A 21,028-nucleotide genomic window follows, 5' to 3' on the forward strand; every position below is an offset into this window, starting at 1 on the left:
TTATATTTACATGCTGTATCAACAGGTTTAAATCTTCTCCTCCGACTGACAAAAAAACCGACAAAAACACCTTTTTTTCTTCAAAAGAACACCAGCTTCGTAATTAAACAGACGGCTCTGATGTCGACTGAACGCTCAGAACCTGCACTTCTGCTTTGATTCAATAAACTACAAGTGAAAAATGATTCATAAAAACGACGACATGCTTTTGTCACCTCCAGTGACAGCAGTGACGGTGAGGCGGGATGAAATACCGACTTAAATACGGTATTCAAAGAGAATTAGACATGTTTTTCAGGGTGAACTTGAAAAGATCTGGAACCCCTTTACTTCTTATCTCTTTCGGCCAAAACGGCTGCCAATGAACGAGCACGATTAGACACTGATTTGGTGACGTGACGTTAATCGGTCCGTCTGTTTCTGAGTGTTTTCCTACATGTGGTCTCAGACCTGCAGACGCTGCCCTTCTGCAGATCCCCTCCGTAAATGACAGAAAGGCCTTTTCTAAATTGTGGAACTGCCTTTTATTAACCAGTCAAGCTCGACTTTAAAGGAACCTGTGGAAACTGTGGGAATCGCTTTAATTCAGCCTCTAATTAAATGTCTCTCTCTCTTCATGTCTTTGTCTTTTTTTCTCTCTTATTGATTCGGTTGATTTTAATCAAAACTCTAAACTTTCGTTTATTCAACGAGATTTTCTTTTGGTACTTTTTCTGAATTTCATCACTTCTCTCTAAGCTGCTAATATTATGAAAAGGCCTATAAATAAAGTTTACTCTTATTATTATTATTTAACAGTTTTATCAGTTGCTTAATCCCACAGGGAGGATTATGGGGGGCTTGTTTATGGTTGAGGACGGTACTGTGCAGAGACCCTTGGTTTACTTCATGTTTCAGTCAGACTTCATGTGGATGGTCCCCATAGATGCTCTACAGCTACTTAAATCATTAACACACTTTCTGGTGGCCCTCAGTTGATTATCGTCATTATGGTTAGTGTTAGGGTTAGGGGTAGATGTAGGTTTTGCCCTGAGGTGAAGGTGAGGGTTAGGTTTAGAGTTTAGGTAAATAAATTTAATAAACTCTTTCACACTGAATCTCAAGTTCAACTGAATTTAATGGGCATTCAGCTGAATGTTATTGAAAGGCAGACTGAGCGTTTATAAAGCATCTATAGTGAACCATCGAAGTTACATTCAACTTCAGGTTCAGTGGCATTTAATGACCATTAAGTTGAACGTTACTTAAACGTATACGGAACATTTACAACGAATCTACAGTGGACCATCCAAATAAAGTGTTATCAATTTTTCCATTACAAGTTATTCGTTTTTCTGAGGAGATCATATGTGTGATAATCCACTTGCATGAGGAAAGAGAAAGATATAAGAAAACAAGTGGCAAAAATCTACAGACAAAATTGCAACTCCTAACAACCACCTGGAAGACCCCATCAGAAAAACAACACTGAAAGCTTTGATCTCTGAGAGAGAGGAGGACATCAAGCTGCTTCAGATCTGAAAACATCCACAGGTGTTTCTGTCCATCCTTCCACCGTGAGAAGACGACTCAGCGCTGTGGGTCTGTAAGGATGTGTAGCTGATCAAGAAGAACCTCACTGAGAAACGGAGACGGACACATAAAACTAAGAAGCCGAACGATGGACTGACCACCCCCGAGTCCAGACCTCAGCACCACTGAATGGGCTCATTACTTGGATGGTGAGAAGCTGAAAATGCTAAACCAACGTCTAAGACTGAGCTTTGGAGGCGTGTCTGCAGATTCTTTGAGAAACTGAAAGTGAGCCTCCTGAAATAATGGAGGCAGTAAAAAGTGACTGAATATTGAAAAATGTGATGCTCTGTTTAGTCATAAATATTTACTTCTTTTTTCCTGACACTAAAAAAAATGTCCCTAATATCCATGAAGACTGGAAATAGAAAAGCAGAGGATGGTCTCTGACTGACGCACAGGGCTGTAAAGGCTTATGTGCTACTTCATTCTGTGACATTCCTGCTTGTTTACATACACTAACGTAAAGAATGCAGTGGAATCTTCACAATGTGGCTGTAAAATATGGGACAATAAACCCACTGTTTTCCTGAATTGCTGAGAAACGTAGGGGCCACCTGTAAATGAAGGGAGCCGAGTTCACTGTGTGAGTGAACGCTTCGTTCACAAGCATCTGAATCATTTACACCAACGTTTAGTAGTAAGTGAGACGTATGTTAGAAAACCAGCATCACACACTTTATCTGACTGCACTGCTGAGGATTTGAGGGCAGCAGTGATGATGCGACCTGCGTGGAAACCCATCGTGCTACTGGACTTCATGACCTCCCGTCTCTTCTGCTGCTCTCTTTATGTGATTCTCTCGTTTCTGGTTGAGAGTCTGGAGCTTACATCACTATTAAAAACGTATTTTTATTTTTTTATATTTTAACTACAATGTAAAATTATTGTACTACATATGTGTGTGTGTGTTTATATATACAGTGGCCACCACTAGTGAATTCCTTTCATAATTTAATGGAATTTTCATACATTTTTTTGCTACAAATGATATTTTCAGCGTAACAATTTAATGAAAAGTAGAATATTTTAAAATATAGTTACACTAATTTCTGAATTTCTCAGTATTTTAATACAGTATTTGCTTCTTTTGCTTTAGTGACAATGAGCAGTCAAGCTGGCATGGACTCCACAAGTCTGTGCAAAAGCCTCTAATGAACAGATCAAATCTACCCGAGAGTCTGAACACGAGATTCAATAAAAAAGTTAAAAAAAAAAAGAATCCTCTATTTGGTCAGCACCACAAATTTGCTTAAAGTTGAGCGAGAAATACTGCAGAATCTTAAACATGTAACCCACATTTAAACAAAACGTTTCTTCGTTTTAAAATATTTCAATTTCTGATTTTCAGTCTGGTCTCAGATTTTGGACTCCATTAAATATAAAATGTGAGTTTTATTATTTACTTTATGTTAATATAAAGAGATTTTATTCCGTATCGTCTATTCATGTTAAATTCGTCACACAGCGTAAGGCAGCTTACGAGTTATACGGTTTAGATCATTTTTTAAGTGAAAATTAGTTAACAAGTTAAAACTGAAATATGGCATTTTTATGCAAATTTAAGTGCACAACCATACGATGTAAAATGTGCAATATGTTAAATTCAGCAAATAAAAAAGTACATTAGAATGTGCAGAATATATATTCAGTCAGCCCTGCTACAATTACATATTTTGTTGTTTATCATATTATTATATGTTGTTAAAACATCCTTTACACTTTTATATAAGTTAACATTTTTGCTGCCCTTTAGATTGTGGTAAAATGTCATTGTGAATGGACCCAAGTAACACTATTACTACGATAATTAAAAGAGTGTGTGTGTGTGTGTGTGTGTGTGTGTGCGCGCGCGCGCGTGTGTGTGTGTGTGTATATATATATATATATATATATATAAAATAGCCGTTTGCTGTATTTTAAACATTGATACTATATTACATAACATTAATACTATACACACGTATTATTATAATCGATTATAATTCATAGGAACATTATAAAATCAGTGCAGTTATATCATCGCTTTCAGATCAAAGCATCGCGGTGCATTTTTGCACCTTGAGAAATTTCCCTCTGCTGATTATTGTTAGACTGGCAGAGCCGCAGCTCTGTGCGGATGGCAGCTCTCAGGCCGTGGGCTCGTGTGTAATTGACTGGGTGGCAGTCAGAGCTGCAGCGTATGGAAGCTAAATCCTCAGATTTGTTCTGGAGGATCCAGCCAGCACTGAGTCAGTCGTACGTTCCCAGAGAGAACCATCTCTCACACACTCACACACACACACACACACACACACACACTCTGAGAGCGTCCAACAGCACACACTCACACAACACACACAGTGGAGTTTCAGCAGCACTGAGTTTCTCAAACACACACACACACACACAGGCTAATTGCTGTGGAGCACTGAGGGTAAGGACAGAAGGTGAGGAAGCCGTAATGCTCTCCTGGAAGCAGTTTAACCTCCACAGACTGCAGGACGTCCTCAAGTCAAGCACAAAGAGCAGCGTATGAAAGTCACCGTCGTGGAGACGCTGCTGTTCGTTCCGTACTGGACAGGGTCGATCTTCCAGATGTAGGTTAACCCCTTAAACTCTTGGGAGACCCTCACCTTAATATCTCACTCCCATAACCGCTGAGCATATACGTTCGTTTCACAGGAGTTACTGAATAACTCATAGGGGTTATGGAATAATCCATAGTAGTTAGTAAATCATAGCAGTCAATGATTTATAATCATTTATACTAATCTATAATCAATACTGGATGATTAATGGTAGAGACTGGATCATTTGTAGTAGAAACTGAATAATTTATAGTATGTATTGAATAATTCATAGTAGACATTAAATAATTTATTGTAGTTATTGAATAATACACAGGAGTTAGTGAAGAATTAAAAGCAGTCACAGATTTATACTAATTTATATTAATCTAAAATAGATGCGGGATGATTTATGATAGATACTGGATAATTCATAGTATACATTGAATAATTTACAGTAGACACTGAATAATTTATAGCAGATACTGGATAATTCATTGCAATTTCTGAATAAGTCTTAGGATTAATAACAGAATAATAAGGCTGTGGCTGAACGGGTTAAGACGAGTCCTAGGTGGATACTGAATACAGCAAGATCACAGAAAGAGCAACTGAGCCCGGGACGGGACTTGATCTGACCTGAAAAAACACTCCTCAGAGCCTGAAATGTAATAAAAATTGTACTGGACGTGTGGCTGAATGATTTAGCAGTGATGTGCCTTTGGCAACTCTTTGGATTTTGGTTAACTCCTTTATCGACAAGTTTCATTCAGTTGATAATCGTAATACTTACTATCCTGTAAATACCTTTAATTATTCCACAGTAAATGATTCAATAAGTGAAAAAACAACAATGTCCTTAAAACCGATTGTGCAGTAACTACTATAGTGAAATGTGGGCCACACACAAATGCTTGGAGTTAAGGGGTTAAATTTGGGGCACATACAATTCAAAAGAAACGATGTCTGCTAAGACTGTACGCTGTTTGTTGAGCCTTCGGTGGGCATGTGCCGCTGCAATATCACAGCTCAGTAAGTGACTGCAGCTCACTGAATTCTCAAAACACTTGCCTTTCCTCCTAAAGCTAACGGCAAAAATAATCTTGCCCCTCTTCAGAAAAGTTTGCAAACAAAAGCTGGTTTGCCTGCACGAACGCACCCCTTGGTCTTTGTGTACTGAGCATTCAGCTTCTTCCGCTGTGTTTGTCCAACGGTTCCATCGCTCAGAACAAAGGCGATGAAAAGCTGTGCCTTCGGAGGAATTGGGAAAGCTGTTTCCGTTTGGCCCGCTGCAGGGATTTGAAACGTTAGTAATCTGTAGTTGAGATGTGAGAGCGAGGGCTATTTCTGAGTAGGTTCAGAAGAACCGAATGTCGGCTACAGGTGTGCGTGTGCCTGAGAGAGAGGGGGGGGGGACGTGTACGGAGTCTGTAGGCTGGTTAAAGTGCCTGTAATAAATCTGAGAGATAAGATGAGTTCCACACACTCGCCTGCCCTCAATCTACTGCGGCTGACCCCCCTACTACTGCAGAGAGGGAGAGAGAGGGAGAGAGAGAGAGGCACAAAAAATAAGGAATGGCAGAGAGCGTTAAAGAAGTGGTTTGAGGTAAAGATGACTGACATGAATAAAGAAATAAGAAGAGAAGAGATGAAGAAAAGAAGGATGAAGATGACAAAGGGAGGGCAGTGAATAAACTATTAAATAAAAAGCAGTGACAGAGAAAAAAAAGAAATCAAAAGACAGAGAGGGAAATCTGGGGGACCACTCAACCCCCCCAACTCAAAATAAAAGAAAATGTCATTCATCTGAGGAATGGCAGCTTGGTATCCTCTACTAAACCTCCAAGTCTCAAATGACACTGCTGCTGAACGGAGAGGTTGCAGCAGGCCTTCCCTTCCTTTGCCCACGTTTATATTTGACGCTGAACTCTTGATAAAATATCTTCATTCGCTATTCAGATAATGCCTGGCAGCAGAAAACAGTCCTGCTCCTGCTCTAAACAGAGGGAATGCTTGAAATATTTCTCAGGATTTGACGGCACCTGAATGTTCACGTCAGGCTTTGGTCAAGTTTGGACGTGGACACGTTCAACAGGTTTCTCACAGATTGTCTCCAACCGTTAATGGATTTTTGCATTGACCTTTGCTTTAGTTCGTCTGCCAACTTTATTCCTACTTCCATTACAGTTTTTAATCCGACATGCTGGTGTCCACTCAGGTTGTTCACACTGTGGTCCATGATGCAGGAGCAAAAACGAAAGAAAATTTAAGAACTGTTTTGGGATGGTTGACAGAATGTTTTGAGGCTGAAGTCAGGTTCAGACAGACTTTTTTGAGGCTGAAGTCAGGTTCAGACTTTTTTGAGGCTGAAGTCAGGCTCAGACAGAATTTTTTGAGGCTGAAGTCAGGCTGAGACAGAATTTTTTTGAGGCTGAAGTCAGGTTCAGACAGAATTTTTTGAGGCTGCATTCAGGTTCAGACAGAATTTTTTGAGGCTGCATTCAGGTTCGGACAGACTTTTTTGAGGCTGAAGTCAGGTTCAGACTGAGAGAATTTTTTGAGGCTGAAGTCAGGTTCAGACTTTTTTGAGGCTGAAGTCAGGCTCAGACAGAATTTGTTGAGGCTGAATTCAGGCTGAGACAGAATTTTTTTGAGGCTGCAGTCAGGTGCAGGCAGAATTTTTTGAGGCTGAAGTCAGGTGCAGACAGATTTTTTTGAGGCTGAAGTCAGGCTGAGACAGAATTTGTTTGAGGCTGAAGTCAGGCTGAGAGAATTTTTTTGAGGCTGAAGTCAGGCTGAGAGAATTTTTTGAGGCTGAAGTCAGGTGCAGACAGAATTTTTTTGAGGCTGAAGTCAGGCTCAGAAAGAATATTTTGAGGATGAAGTCAGGTGCAGACAGACTTTTTTGAGGCTGAAGTCAGGTGCAGACAAAATATTTTGAGGCTGAAGTCAGGTTCAGACAGACTTTTTTGAGGCTGAAGTCAGGTTCAGACAGAATATTTTGGGGCTGAAGTCAGGTGCAGACAGACTTTTTTGAGGCTGAAGTCAGGTGCAGACAGACTTTTTTGAGGCTGAAGTCAGGTTCAGACAGACTTTTTTGAGGCTGAAGTCAGGTTCAGACAGACTATTTTGAGGCTGAAGTCAGGTGCAGACAGACTATTTTGAGGCTGAAGTCAGGTGCAGACAGACTATTTTGAGGCTGAAGTCAGGTGCAGACAGACTATTTTGAGGCTGAAGTCAGGTGCAGACAGACTTTTTTGAGGCTGAAGTCAGGTTCAGACAGACTTTTTTGAGGCTGAAGTCAGGTTCAGACAGACTATTTTGAGGCTGAAGTCAGGTGCAGACAGACTATTTTGAGGCTGAAGTCAGGTGCAGACAGACTTTTTTGAGGCTGAAGTCAGGTTCAGACAGACTTTTTTGAGGCTGAAGTCAGGTTCAGACAGACTATTTTGAGGCTGAAGTCAGGTTCAGACAGACTTTTTTGAGGCTGAAGTCAGGTGCAGACAGACTTTTTTGAGGCTGCAACCAGTTCCGGGAAGAATTGTTGTCACTCTACAATCAGGCTTGACCAAAATTTTGTCGGGCTGCTCACAGGTTCAGGCAGAACTTTCTGAGGCTTCAATCAGGTTTGCATGAAAATCTTTTGGGCTATAATCAGCTTCAGAAAGAATTGTGCCTGCAACATTCAGACTCAGATAAAAATTTGTCAGGTTACTGTCCAGACAGTTCTGGCAGAATTTCAGAAAGAAGCTTCGGCTGGGTTCAGACAGAACTAAGCTGTGCTACAGACAGGTTCTGGCAGAATTTCATCAGGCTACAATCAGGTGCAGACAGAATTTTGGTAGACTTCATGTGGGTTCAGACAAAAAAAAAATGCTGAGTTCAGCTGGGTTGGGACAGAATTCTGTCAGGCTACAGTGAGGTTTAGGAAAAATTTTGTTGGGCTGCAGTCAGGTTTAGAAAGAATTTTGTCGGAGTTCAGTCAATCCCAGGTCTACATGGGGATCCATGCTGCTCTTCAGGACCAATTCACTAAACAGCTCAGCTCCCCTTCAGCTCCTGAACACTAAACCTGTCAGGCAGCTCACGCTGAGGGAGAATGAGAGGTTTATGATGCCATTCGCTTTCTCTAATGAACCATGTGCGAACCGTGTGTGTGTATTTTGGGTTTAAGGCAAATTATACCATTAAAGGCTCTTTCACACTTCATGACTTGTACAGACATTTTTGCTGCAATTACAAGCACCTTGGTGTTCTGGAGGGCAGTTTGTGTCAGGAGATCCGTGGAATACCGATTGGGACAGTCAGGGATTTTAAGCACAGTGTGTTGTATACTTGTCATTCTAGAACAGTGGATCCCAACCCTGGCTCTGGAGAACGCTTGCCTTGCATCCAACCAATCAGCTAATTAACAAGCCGTTGCTGAGTGGATGTGAGAGTGTTGGAGGAAAAACAGTAAAATGTGGAGGACAGAGATTTGGGAAACTAGAACTTCGTGGCCATGCAGTGAGGTAATCTTTAACAAAGCTACACATGGAATAGGCCAAATAATCATTTTCAATTATTGGTTAACCTGTGAAGTATTATTTGATTCACAAACTAGTTCACAAACTACTATGCTTCCTTTGGTTTCTCTCTCTTTGTGTAACAAGCAATTTCTTCTTTATGCCTTTCATGGAGCAGCATCTTATACTGTATTGCAATCTGTTGTAAAGACCAGGCGTATCATGTGAATATCGTAGAGCAGTAGTGCTGTCATTTTTAAGCAAATGGTGTGTTGACAAAAAAACTCATACTGACATTTTTCATAATCAACATCATCGACTTTGTCAACTGTTGTGGCACTAGCATGGAAATATAAAAAACTAAAACATGTACTATAAAAGTGAAACACATCCTCTAAACTCTTCTGTACAAGGCTACACAGGGCACTGCAAAGGCCACCACTTGTGGCCTTGTGCATGTGTGTGGTGATGATGGTGATGATGATAGTCATGAGCAGTGGGGGTTTATTACAATCTTGAAGCAACTCTAATTACCTCTCCAAATGGTAGAGTCTTTAAAAAAGGACCTGTTGGAAGCAGTCCAGACCCCGTCCAAGTCCCCTAAATAGCACCCTTCAAATCACTTCCATGAGTTCTTCATAGCCAAGAGTCGAGAATGCCTTTATCCTCAGAGGGGGTCACTTCAGAAAGCCGTTCTCTCTCCCTGGAAGGCACCTCGAATCGATGCCGGAGCGTCCGGCCCTATCCAGACAAATCTAATCAACACCAGAGCGATCTGGAAAATCTAGACAAACTTAATTGACACCACCCATGAATGGATGCAGCCAGCCCAGGCGTACTTAATCGACTTCCGAGTGGGAGGGCCCTTCAAGACAAGATCAATCCACCTCAAAGCAAATAACTGTTTCCTTGAATGCAAGCGGGTGGTTGGAGCAAAAGGCAGGGAAGAAAAGACAGAAAGTGAATAAACCCGTGTTTCTCAGGCGCAGCTGTGCAGGCGCTGACGAGACTCAAGCAGAATTTAAATGGCAAAAGAAATTTCCAGAATCACATACGGGAAACAGTCTCTCTGTTTTCCAAACACCGAGATTTGAACGCTGTCTGTTCATTAAGGCTCAATAGCATCTGAGCCGCCTTTCTTCCCCCTTTAATTTAGATCGAGCCACTATCTGCAGTGCTGACATTCTTTTGTTCATTTCTCTCTCTCTCTCTCTCTCTCTCTTTCACTCTCTCTCTGTTCTTTGCTCTCTTGAGAAAATCGTTCGTTAAATAATCAATGCAAATGTCAGTTGCCGAGAGGCGATTCTCGGGCACAAGGCTGAGCCTCGTAATGATGTTTTTAATCTTCCTCGGGTCCAGGGTAAAGACAGAGATGATGCTCCGGCCACTGAGAATGGCCTTGGCAGCAGGTAAGCTGATGATGGAGATGGAGCCTCGTACCTGTCCTCTGCAGCAGCCCAGGTGCGCAGTGGGATATGCATTACATCATCGCTCCGGCATCACTCTCCCCCTCCCTCCTCCAGCCCTCTCCGCCTCACACTGCTGCCTGACTGACATCTAATGATACGACTCTGATTCACACGCTGAGCTGCAGTAACATGCAGAGGGCAGATCTCAATCTTCTGAATGAGAGAGCTGTTAAAGGAGAGGATGCGAGGGTGAGCTTTATCAATGCGGACTCTGTTAAAGGGGCGGTCAATCAGGAGAAGGAAGTAGAAGACGGAGATCCGCTGCTTCCGAGGTTTCTAGAAGGTCGTACTAAGAGTTTGAAGGTTCCAAGAGCTCTAAGTGAAATTTATATTGGTTTTGAGAAGTTTTGCTGCTTGAGTGGACTTGGCTTCGAAAGCACGTCAGAGGTTTTAGAGCGGGGCTGTGCCAAGCTGTGGAATGAAAGATGTGGTTTGATATGACTACAGAAGAAGACATGACAGGAGCAAAAGAACGACAACCAAAGCCTGACCAAAAACAAACAAAATGGGACCACGGTTATGGAGGGAATCACTGAGGTGTGAATCAATCACAGAGCCATGGTCTCAGGTTCCACGTGACCAGCAACTGTGCAATGACATTGTCCCTCATGTGATCAGCGATACCGCTGTGGCCAAGTCACTCATGTAACTGCCAAATGTGCCATGACCCTATCGCTCAAACAGACAGCAAATGATGGGCCACAACCCCAATTGTTGATGTGCCCAAGAAATGCATCAGCATCTTGCCACGCATCTAGATGCCAAGCGAATCTCTGACACCGAGTGTCTCATGTGAGAAATAAAACAGCCGTGGCTATGACACTCATGCAACCGCCAAATTGGCCTTGACCCCCTCCTTCCAACAGGCAGTGATGATGAGCTGTGACCCCATGTCTCATTGCCAAACGCATATCTCACATATGTCTGCATGTCACGTGACTATCAAACGTTGCCTGAATCTCACACCATGGGCAAAACGCAGGGCACAGCGTCCCCATGTCCAGATGAGCATTTGACCTTGGCGTGTGCCGGCAAACAGTGGAAGATTTCACCCTCCTCCTTCCGCCGTGGCTCAGTTCACGCCCCCTTTGGAATGACTGCTTCCACATGGGGTCACGGCTCCACGATTGAAAAGTGGCTCAGAGATTATAAGAGCAAACCTGGTCCCAAATCACTCTGGTCTGCTTGTGGTCAGGCTTTGATTGCGGTCATTTTCCTTCATCCATCATCTGTTCTTTTCTTATAAACACGCTTCATGGTACCTTTTGGTGTGAATGATCTTGAGGTGCAAAGGTGGTCGCACATTTGTTACCTGGGGTCTAAGAGCAACCAGAATGAGACTGCGTTCAAGATCTGATCCCAGACCAGTGGAGGAGAGCGGGGGGAGCCATCTTCCCCCTCCTGCTTGCGGCACAGTGCCGCGTGTGGGTAATGAGAGGGGAGGTGCGAGGAGAAGCCGCGGCACGAGTAACAGGTTTTTCTGCATCCTGCTCCAGAGTAAATATGACAATCTGTTGCTGCGATCCGCCAGGGAACCGAACTAACACAGCCACGAATGCGAAGGCAGAGGGCTGGAGACTGAAATCCAACCATCTCACTATTACCCACACACTCTTACCCCCCCCCCCCCACGCACATATACATATTTACATGTATGTGTGTGTGTCTGTGTGTGTATGTATATATATATATATATATATATATATATATATATATATATATATATATATATATATATACACACATACACATATATACACACACACACATACATATATATATATATATATATATATATATATATATATATATATATATATATATATATATACACGTACGTACATACACACACTCAAAGTGTCAAAGGAGTTCTGTGCAAGCACATGAGGGGGTGGGTCAAGAGGGATTGCATTGTAAGCACCCTAATACAGACACACTAATATATACGCACACATGTGAAAAGGGGGGCCCGTCCTGAACACTCGGCAAGGACAAACAAGCCTCTTCGCCTCATGGAATGAATGGAGGGACGCCGATGGAGGACGATGAAAGAAAAGATGAAACGCACACAAAAAACCCATCCGGACGCACCGCATTCAACAAGTCAACAAAAGGGGAGCTGGATCTCTCACCCATTGTGGCGAGCTTGTGGTCCAGATCAGCTCAGACGGCCATGAACGCAGGGCGCAAAAGAGCCGGCGGCTGTATGGGCATGGAGAAGAGCGTTCAGCGTCGAAGAATTCAGCCAGTCAAACCTCTTTTCTCCCCTCTTTCTCCGGGTTAGTCTCCAAGATACAGGGGGACAACGTCAGAGAGTCCTTCTCTCCATCCCCACAGAGCGCCCCGTCTCTTGCTCGTTCTCTCTCTGATTGTGTGAGATCTTTATGCAGCTGCTGTACGTGTGTGTATCTACGTGAGTGTGTGTGAGTGTGTGTCTGTGTGTGTGTGTGTTGGAGGCAGAGAGGCTGTGTATTGTTCAAGCGGCGGAGGACTAAGGGGGAATCTTCCTACTGCATCACCCTCTCCGCTCTCTCTCATCCATATTCATGGACAACTCCGGCGCTCTGCAGCATTGTACAGAGAGGCACCTAGCGTGTCCAATCACCCTGCACCCCTCCCCAACGTCACACACACACACACACACACACACACACACACACACACACACACACACATCTACACACTAACACACACACACACAAATACACACACAAGCTTTCTTCTTCTTCTTCTTCACCCCCCTATTTGACGCAGCACAGCAAAAGACATAGCGCCCCACGCACGTTCGGGCGAAAGATGGAAAGGTGGGATGATGGAGGGAAGGTTGCGGAGGTAGAGAAAGAGTGAGGGAGTGACCTTGCGCGAGGCGGCGAGGAGGTGCGGCGAGCGAGGAAAGGGGGTGGAGGGGCGCCTCGGACGGCCATGTTGGAAAACGCGGATGGAGAAAGAGGTGGAAAACACAAAGGGAAAAAACAGAGGGAGGGAAAAGAGGCAGAAAGAAAAGAAAGGGAGAGCAACAGACAGTTGGGGGGGGGGTTAAAGGGAAAGAGGCCGAGAGATGGAGAAGCGAGAGATAGACGTGAAAATTGAAGGGAGGGTTTTGCCGCAGAGTAACCAGCCAGCTAAATGACCGCCTATAAATCCTACACATCTATACCAGCCACGACGTGAACGCGTGTGGATCTTTTAAGGGGGAGGGGCATCGTCTCTAACCCCCACGGTCACTCCACCATTTGCATAGTGCCATTTTTCATCTCACAGCGACGAATTGTCTATCCGGGACTGTGTGTGTGTGTGTGTGTGTGTGTTGCGCAGTGTGTGTGTGTGTGTGTGTGTGTGTGTGTGTGAGAGAGAGAGGCAGGGCAGGATGTGCTAGAATGCTCAGGCAAGCCAATCACGTTCGGAGCACGGACTGGACATTCTAGAATCCATGAGCCCCTCCCCTCCCTACCACCTGCCCCATTCACAGTCTACTCACGTCACCATACACTGCAAGGGCACCTGTGTCCTTCTCTCTAACACACACACACAGACAAACACCGCGCTCATGCTCTCACACGCTACCGGCACCTGCTATCTAACAAACCGAGGTACCAGCACACGCAACCCTGCCAAAACCCTGCATCACAAACACTAATGCGCCGTTTCGACTGCGGCTGTTGTGCGAGACTCCGACGCACACGTACACCTGCCTCGGCGCGCTGAGCGACTGTGAGACTAAATTGAAGTCGGCAGTCGGTGAAATTGCGTTTGCGTTAAGGGAAGAAGGAGAGAATGAGAAGATAAAGCAGGGTGAGCGTCCACTCTCTCCGTCAATCACTAGGGGTCAAAGTTTGCGCTTAACAAATGCATCCCATAAGCATCGGTCAGGAGGCACTGAAAACAAAACACGAGGTGTCCTTAAACGGCTGGTTCAGTGTGTGAGCACAGCACTTAAACAGTGACTCAACTCAGCATTCAAATAAATAAATAAATAAATAAATAAATAAAGGACTGAATGAATGAACAGAAAAAACAAATAAACGATCAAATATCGCCCCAAATCATGACGCCAAACGCGCCGCAGCATCGCAGGAGTTCGCACTAATAAGATGAACGGCTTCAGGCTTCCTGAGCGCTGCTGCTCTGCTCAAGCGAAGACTTTTAGCCTGTTCAGACTCTTAAAAATGACATTCGCTGTATTATAAATGGTAACCAGACAGCAGCCACACTTCCAGAAAGCAAACTTGGGTACTTTATTTTGATAATCCCATCTAGAGAGGGTCAAATTCTCACCTAAATCATGAAACTCATTGATCACCTATTGATTACCAATAGCACAAAAGGTTAGAGTTAGGTTTAGGAGCTTAATGTTAAGATTAGGTCTTCTAGGTCTAGAACTGGTTTTATGTTTAACTTAAAGTTCTGGTGCATTTTCTAGATATTCGCTGCTTGAGTTTATTTAGTTGAATGTTAGTTAAAGAGAGGCTGAGTGTGTAGAAAACATCTGAATCTAATACGAATGACAGACTGCAATTCAGTCCGTTCTCATCATCGATAAAAACTGCTTAAACCTAAAAATACTACAGATCAGTGCTGCAGTGTGAATATGAGTACAGATGTCCAAACTGCAGTAGGTTACATTTATATCGCTGCAGTCGGAGGATAACCTCACATCTCCTAAATGGCAGCTTTACAGGAGAAGGAAAAAATATACTTTACTTTTAATGTAAGTCAATGGAACCAGACGTCTTTTTCAGGTCAATTTGGGCTGTTTGTTCTTTGTCCATTCATCATGAAATTTACAAACAATGTAAAGGACAACAAACATTTTCAAACTATGTCAGAAACTGAAAATCGACAAAAATGGAGTCAAAGTTTTCTTTACAGCGATGTGAAATAAAACTGTGTGCCAAAATCTCTAGACAAATGCCAGATTTAAGGTTATTACCTGTAGACATTGTCTAAATATCAGTATTCAGTCCAAACCGCTGCAACACAGGCCGTAGTAATCACAGTAATTATACGCTGCTCGTGTAAAACATGCCCTGATAATTCCTGCTACAGTGCTGGCAAATCAGTAGGTTAGTGGCGACAGTCGTATGCAACAGTTTTGCTGAAAATAAATATACAGCCTTGCAAAACTTCACACATTTACTATTTACTTGCTGAATTAAAGAAATTGCAAAGAAAAAAAAACATAAATCTTGGCCTGTGCCAAAGCTTCAGCACGCTTTCTACTGCATGTTTAGTTTTGTTCATTATGTTAAACTCAGTAAATAAACAGAAACTGTGCATTAAAGTTTGCAGAAAGTGCCTTATTTAAGTTTATCCCCTGCAGACGATGTAAGCATAAATATGCAATCTGCCCGGCGGCGCTGAAACGTCTGCGTACGACTGTTTGTGCATTAATAAATGACACGGCACTGAGGCTTTTAAATCAGACCCAACTACAATTGAGAAGTCTACGCTGAGACGTCCGCTACTCTGCTCTCTTTTAAGCGCTGTGTGGGCTCTGCATTGTCTGACTTAAAAGCTTCTCAGGATTGAACAATGATATCCACGGGTGGGATCGCGCAGCGCTCTGTGTGTGTGTGTGTGTGTGTGTTTCGTCTTAGCCACATTCTTCTCTGGCATTCGGGAGAGATGTTGCTACAATGACTACAGCTGCATTTTCTCCTCAGTGGGTGCTGTTGTTCCAGCGTGTGCACACACACACACACACACACACACACACACACACACACACACACACACACACACACACACACTAAACTTACAGCCTAACTCACTTTACTTTCTCTACGTGGAGCACATTAGCTTGCTTTCTGATCTGGCCTGAAAACAAACCTGAAGAAACGTGGTGCTAAATTCTGAGCTGAAAAGTGAGATTTTATAATTTTAGAATTAATTCCGTCTTTTGGAAATGTGGGACTACTGAGTTTTTTTTTTTTTTTTTATGTAGTAAAATGTTTATATCCTGGAAAACTGGAATCTTATTTGCTCTCTATATGAAGTTTTATATATAAAGTCTTAAAGTTTCAAGATTTTCAAAGAAATCTGCAGGGATATTCTCCCACACTTCCAAAGTTCAGTCATAGAAGCTGGTTACATTTTCAGCTTCTCATGATCCGAGTAATCCAAAACACATTCAGTGACGTTAAGCCCGGGACCGTGGTGGTGGTCAGTCCATTGTTCTGAGGACACCAGCAGCTTCTTTGTTTGATGTGTCCATTTCCTTTTCCCAGTAAAGGCTTCTTGACGTCTACACATCCTTTCAGACCCATAGCATTGAGTTACAGTATCTTCTCACAGTGGAAGGATGGAGCTTGATTTCCTCAAAGATGAAAGCTTTATGCACTGTTTATCTGATGTTGATGGTTTGGATGCCTATCAGGTCTCCCAGGTGGTTGTTAGGAATCCCATTTTCTCCATTCTCTGCACACGGCCTATATAACATCGCTGTCCTAAAATCCCGTGTATTTTCAGTCCTGTTGATTTTTATATTTCTACGTCATTTGACCACAGCAGTTCTCCTCTACACTGTGTGAAAATTTCACGAGGATTGGACCAAGAGAAATGATAATGAATCAGTAATACTAGTAAAATCTCTTCACGTTAACGTACTTTTAGAGTAAAGTTCTGTAAAGTTACCATTCTGGAGACGCTCGTTTTCTTTGGACAGTAAAGATGTGGGAACTAAGCCGCTAAAACAGCCAGTTTTGACTTTGTGTTTTGATGTTAGGAGAACATCATTTACATACATCCACCTATCCAGCTTGAGGTGCTTTAGCCCCGCCCACCCGCACTGGTGTCATAAGGAGTGTTTCAGACTGGACCGCTTTTTGAACAGCGCACAAAATCCTTCCTGTCAAAGTTTTGAAAGTATTTTAGTAGCAAAAAACACGGTTTAATGCCCCAAAGCTCATTTTTAAAACTCACTTTGAAAACTTACCTACCTTCTTTATTTGCAAATTGCTCTGTCTGGTTCAAAGGACACATTTTATCGACTCTAAGCGAATAAAAAGTGCACGTCCTTTACGCCGAACCCACTTCTGCACATTTTAATAGGCGATTAGTGTTTATTGCTGAATTTAACATATTGGGGTAAAATAAAACATGAAATGTGTCTACTTTGTACACGTTATGGCACATTTTCGATTTCCAGCTTTATTTTTCCAGCATTTTAAGCTCTACATGTTAAAAAAGTGAGCAGTAAAATTTGCAGACAAATGACACATTTAAGGCTGTTACCTGTAGAGGTGGAGTTGAAGATGTTTTCACTGAGAAGATCTTTGGCATACAAAGGTATCACAATAGAGGTAGCTGTTGATTATGAATGGGTTAATAACACAAAGTAATAACACATAAAACACATTAATGTCTAAAACGGCATTAGATTTATCCAACAGAGACGCCGCTGCTAATTTATTACTGCAGTGGACATGAAGCCTTCAGACAAGCTGGGCTACACTGGGCCTGTTAATCACAGCACTTCCCATTACACAGTTACATTCACTCACACACAAAGCACTTTCACGCCTGCGGTAGTTAACCGACGTGTAAGACGTGTAAAAATATACAAGCGGCTTTGACCCAGCTGAGTGAGACTGACGTTAATGTTTAGGTCCGGCGCGGCGGCACTTTAAACTAAAAAAAATGATGCTGCGTGTTCAAAACACTCCACAGTTTCCCTGTCTTTACCCGCAGACTTCAGACGGCTGGGCTTTAAAAGGCCTGTAGTCTCTGTTTTCTGATTCGTTGGTGGCTTTAGTTCCCACACAGAGAGAATTAAACCTTTTGTTTCCATTCGAGTCCATTACAGCATCTGAATAGGCTTCACTTTCGGCGGCCGCTGTGAGCCGTGAAGCGATTCATTCATTTTCCGCCCAATTTAGCCTGATGCCCACAAAGCTGGCTGACACACACCGACCCCCACCGGCACGGTGGGCCCGAGGGGAGATGGGGTCAAGGCGGACAGATGCGGCCCCAGTCCGGCCGGCCAGCAGCTTGGACGCTCTGACTTTTGCTGTGGATAAAGTTCCGAACAGGCCACGTGCCAAAAAAGTGCTGCAGATTGTTGCTACTTTTAAACTGGCATTAAAACAAGCCAATTAAAACCTACGATTCATTGATACGTGATGTTTTATTTTATGTTTTATCTGATAACCTCTTAGTTCTATTTGTTAGCCTCAAACAGAATTAAAAATAATTAAACTGAAACCGTTACTCACCGAGAACACATCTCATCTGTTGTAGATAACCCATATTCACTGAGCTTGACGCTTCGCGGCCGAGTATATTTAAAAGTTTACTTTAACGGGCGCTGTGGTAATATTTCATATCACTGAACAGGTTTTATATTAATGTGTAAGCAGTTCATTTTGCTATTTGATCTTAGATTCCTCGTGTTGTTAACGTTGCTCCTTTACTATTGAACACAAACACAGGCTCTTCAGGCTAAAAGGAAAATGATTTTTAAAAATCTGCAACCAACAGTTACGAGCAGTCAGGAGACTTTCAGCACTGCAGGTTCACTGAACACTGAAAACAACAAGAGAAACTACCCCACAGCTTCTACAACCACCCCACAGCTTCTACAACCAACCCACAGCTTCTACAACCAACCCACAGCTTCTACAACCACCCCACAGCTTCTACAACCACCCCACAGCTTCTACAACCAACCCACAGCTTCTACAACCAACCCACAGCTTCTACAACCACCCCATAGCTTCTACAACCACCCCACAGCTTCTACAACCAACCCACAGCTTCTACAACCAACCCACAGCTTCTACAACCACCCCATAGCTTCTACAACCACCCCACAGCTTCTACAACCAACCCACAGCTTCTACAACCACCCCACGGCTTCTACAACCACCCCAGGGCTTCTACAACCAACCCACGGCTTCTACAACTACCCCACAGCTTCTACAGCCACCTCATCACTTCTACAATCACCTCACAACTATTATACTACCATCCCACAGCTTCCACAACCACCCCACAGCTTCTACAACCACCCTATAGCTACTATACCACCATCCCACAGCTTCCACAACCACCCACAGTTATTAAACAACTACCCTACAGCTGCTTCAACAACCTCACAGCTTTTTGACTCCCACCCCATAGCTTCTATAAAACCACCCCACAGTTTCTACATCCACCCCACAGCTTCTACAACAGGGGGGGCTCAGTCTGGACTTCTACCACCCTGCAGAGTTTAGCTTCACCTCTAATCACCTCACAGCTTCTACAACCACCCACAGCTTCTACACAACTGCCCTACAGCATCTACAAGAGGGGAGCTCAAACTGAGCCTGGTGATCTACCACCCTGGAGAGTTTAGCTCCACATCTAATCTAACACACCTGATGTAGGCAATGAAGGCCTTCATGGGCATCTGAATATTCGAGCCAGATGTGCTTGATCACAACTCTCCAAGACTAGGACTGGGCACCCCGTGTTACAACCACCCCACATCTTCTACAACCACTTCATAACTGCTATTACACCCCACAGCTACTATACAATCACCCCACATATACTGTACCACTACCCTACAGCTTACCACAGCTACAGTCACCCCACAACTACCCCACTGATTTCTAGGGCTGGGCGGTACTGATACAATATCAATATCATGATCATTTCCAAATATATGATATGTAAGTTTGCACTGGTGAAATGAACGACCCCAGGCCTTCTGAGCGCTGCTATCATTATTAATTATTATTATTATTACTCCTGACAGCCATGTGGCCAGTGTTTCTCCAGCTTGTTATATCATCCTTTCTTCGGTTTGGGGCTTTTTAATGGCTTAGTCATGATTTTTTATCTCGTGGCTGTCCGTCCTCGTTTTTATTTACCGTCCTTGTTTTCATTTGTCTTGCAGCTTGTTTTGATCCGACTGTTTTGTTCTGTTTTCTTCTCTTAAAGTTACTCTAAAGAGAACCACACACAGTGTTATAATCAGTGATCAGAGAGAAGCCTGGAGTTCCCAGAAAGGCAACCTATTATTTGTTTATTTATTTATTTATTTTTTAAATGCATTTAAACTGAAGCACCCCATGAACTGTGTGGACTGTGTTTTTCTGTCTGTCGATATCGCAGAAACAGTCTGTTCTAACAGTCTGTTCTTCCCCTCAGGTTGTCCTACCAAGCAAATGCACATCATTACTGCAGTGCAGTAACTTATACTTTTAATGTTAATTGAGCCTCGCCTCAAGTCTGCCGTACAGACCTGTCTTAAAATTACCACTTACTCTCTGATAAGGTCAGAATATTCGAGCCCCTCTTTTAATGCTGGTGGTATTTTTAGGCTCTCGGCGTATCCCATCCTGTTTTAACCCTCCTGTTATCTTCAAATTTACTTTCCTGGGGGTTTAAATTACTTGGCAGCAACTGAAACCTCCAGGAAATATCAAAGAATCTTAAAATAATGACTTACATTCTGAAAATAATGAGACTGTATCTCAAAATAATGACTTGGTATCTCAAAATAATGAGATAGTGCCTCAAAGTTAATGATAGTGTCTCAAACTAATGACTTTGCATCGCAGAATAATGAGACAGTATCTTAAAAACATACGGATAAGGTCATTAACACATCTTCTATTGCGGGTAGTATTTTCTGACAAGGTGACCGCAAAATGTGTCCAGGGCCTGAAAATCAGATCAGGTTAACTTTGTTTACCTAGATTTCCCCAGTAAATTAGGAACTAAACGATGTCAATCATTTATTTGGAGACACTTAACAGTCAAATTAACCCAAACGATGGCAGGACGGTTAAACAGGGGGCCTGTGACGTTAAACGCGGGGTTTCGCTGGACGTTTCGACCAGGCAGGTCAGCGTAACTCGCCAGAGAACCGGTAAACCGATTTAACGGTTATGTATCATCCAGCACTGACACACATCTACCAACACTCAACTCACAGCGGGTC

General features: G+C 43.0%; 1 protein-coding gene across 3 annotated transcripts in view; it reads right to left on the minus strand.

Annotated features, from left to right (window-relative positions):
* The window catches only part of nova1 (NOVA alternative splicing regulator 1), a 44,830-nt gene that overhangs the window by 23,420 nt on the left and 382 nt on the right, over positions 1-21,028 (minus strand). The window contains exon 1 of one of the 3 annotated variants that reach the window (XM_037533576.1): positions 12,228-12,715. The exons of 1 other annotated variant lie outside the window; for it this stretch is intronic. In XM_037533576.1, coding sequence (XP_037389473.1) covers positions 12,228-12,231 — 4 coding nt within the window. In that variant the 5' untranslated portion in view covers positions 12,232-12,715. Of the gene's footprint in view, positions 1-12,227; positions 12,716-21,028 lie in introns of those variants that run through there. One more of the 3 variants, XM_017724974.2, reaches the window with a different exon arrangement.

This window comes from Pygocentrus nattereri, chromosome 23 (genome assembly GCF_015220715.1).
Source record: "Pygocentrus nattereri isolate fPygNat1 chromosome 23, fPygNat1.pri, whole genome shotgun sequence".
In the NCBI taxonomy this organism is placed as follows: domain Eukaryota; kingdom Metazoa; phylum Chordata; class Actinopteri; order Characiformes; family Serrasalmidae; genus Pygocentrus; species Pygocentrus nattereri.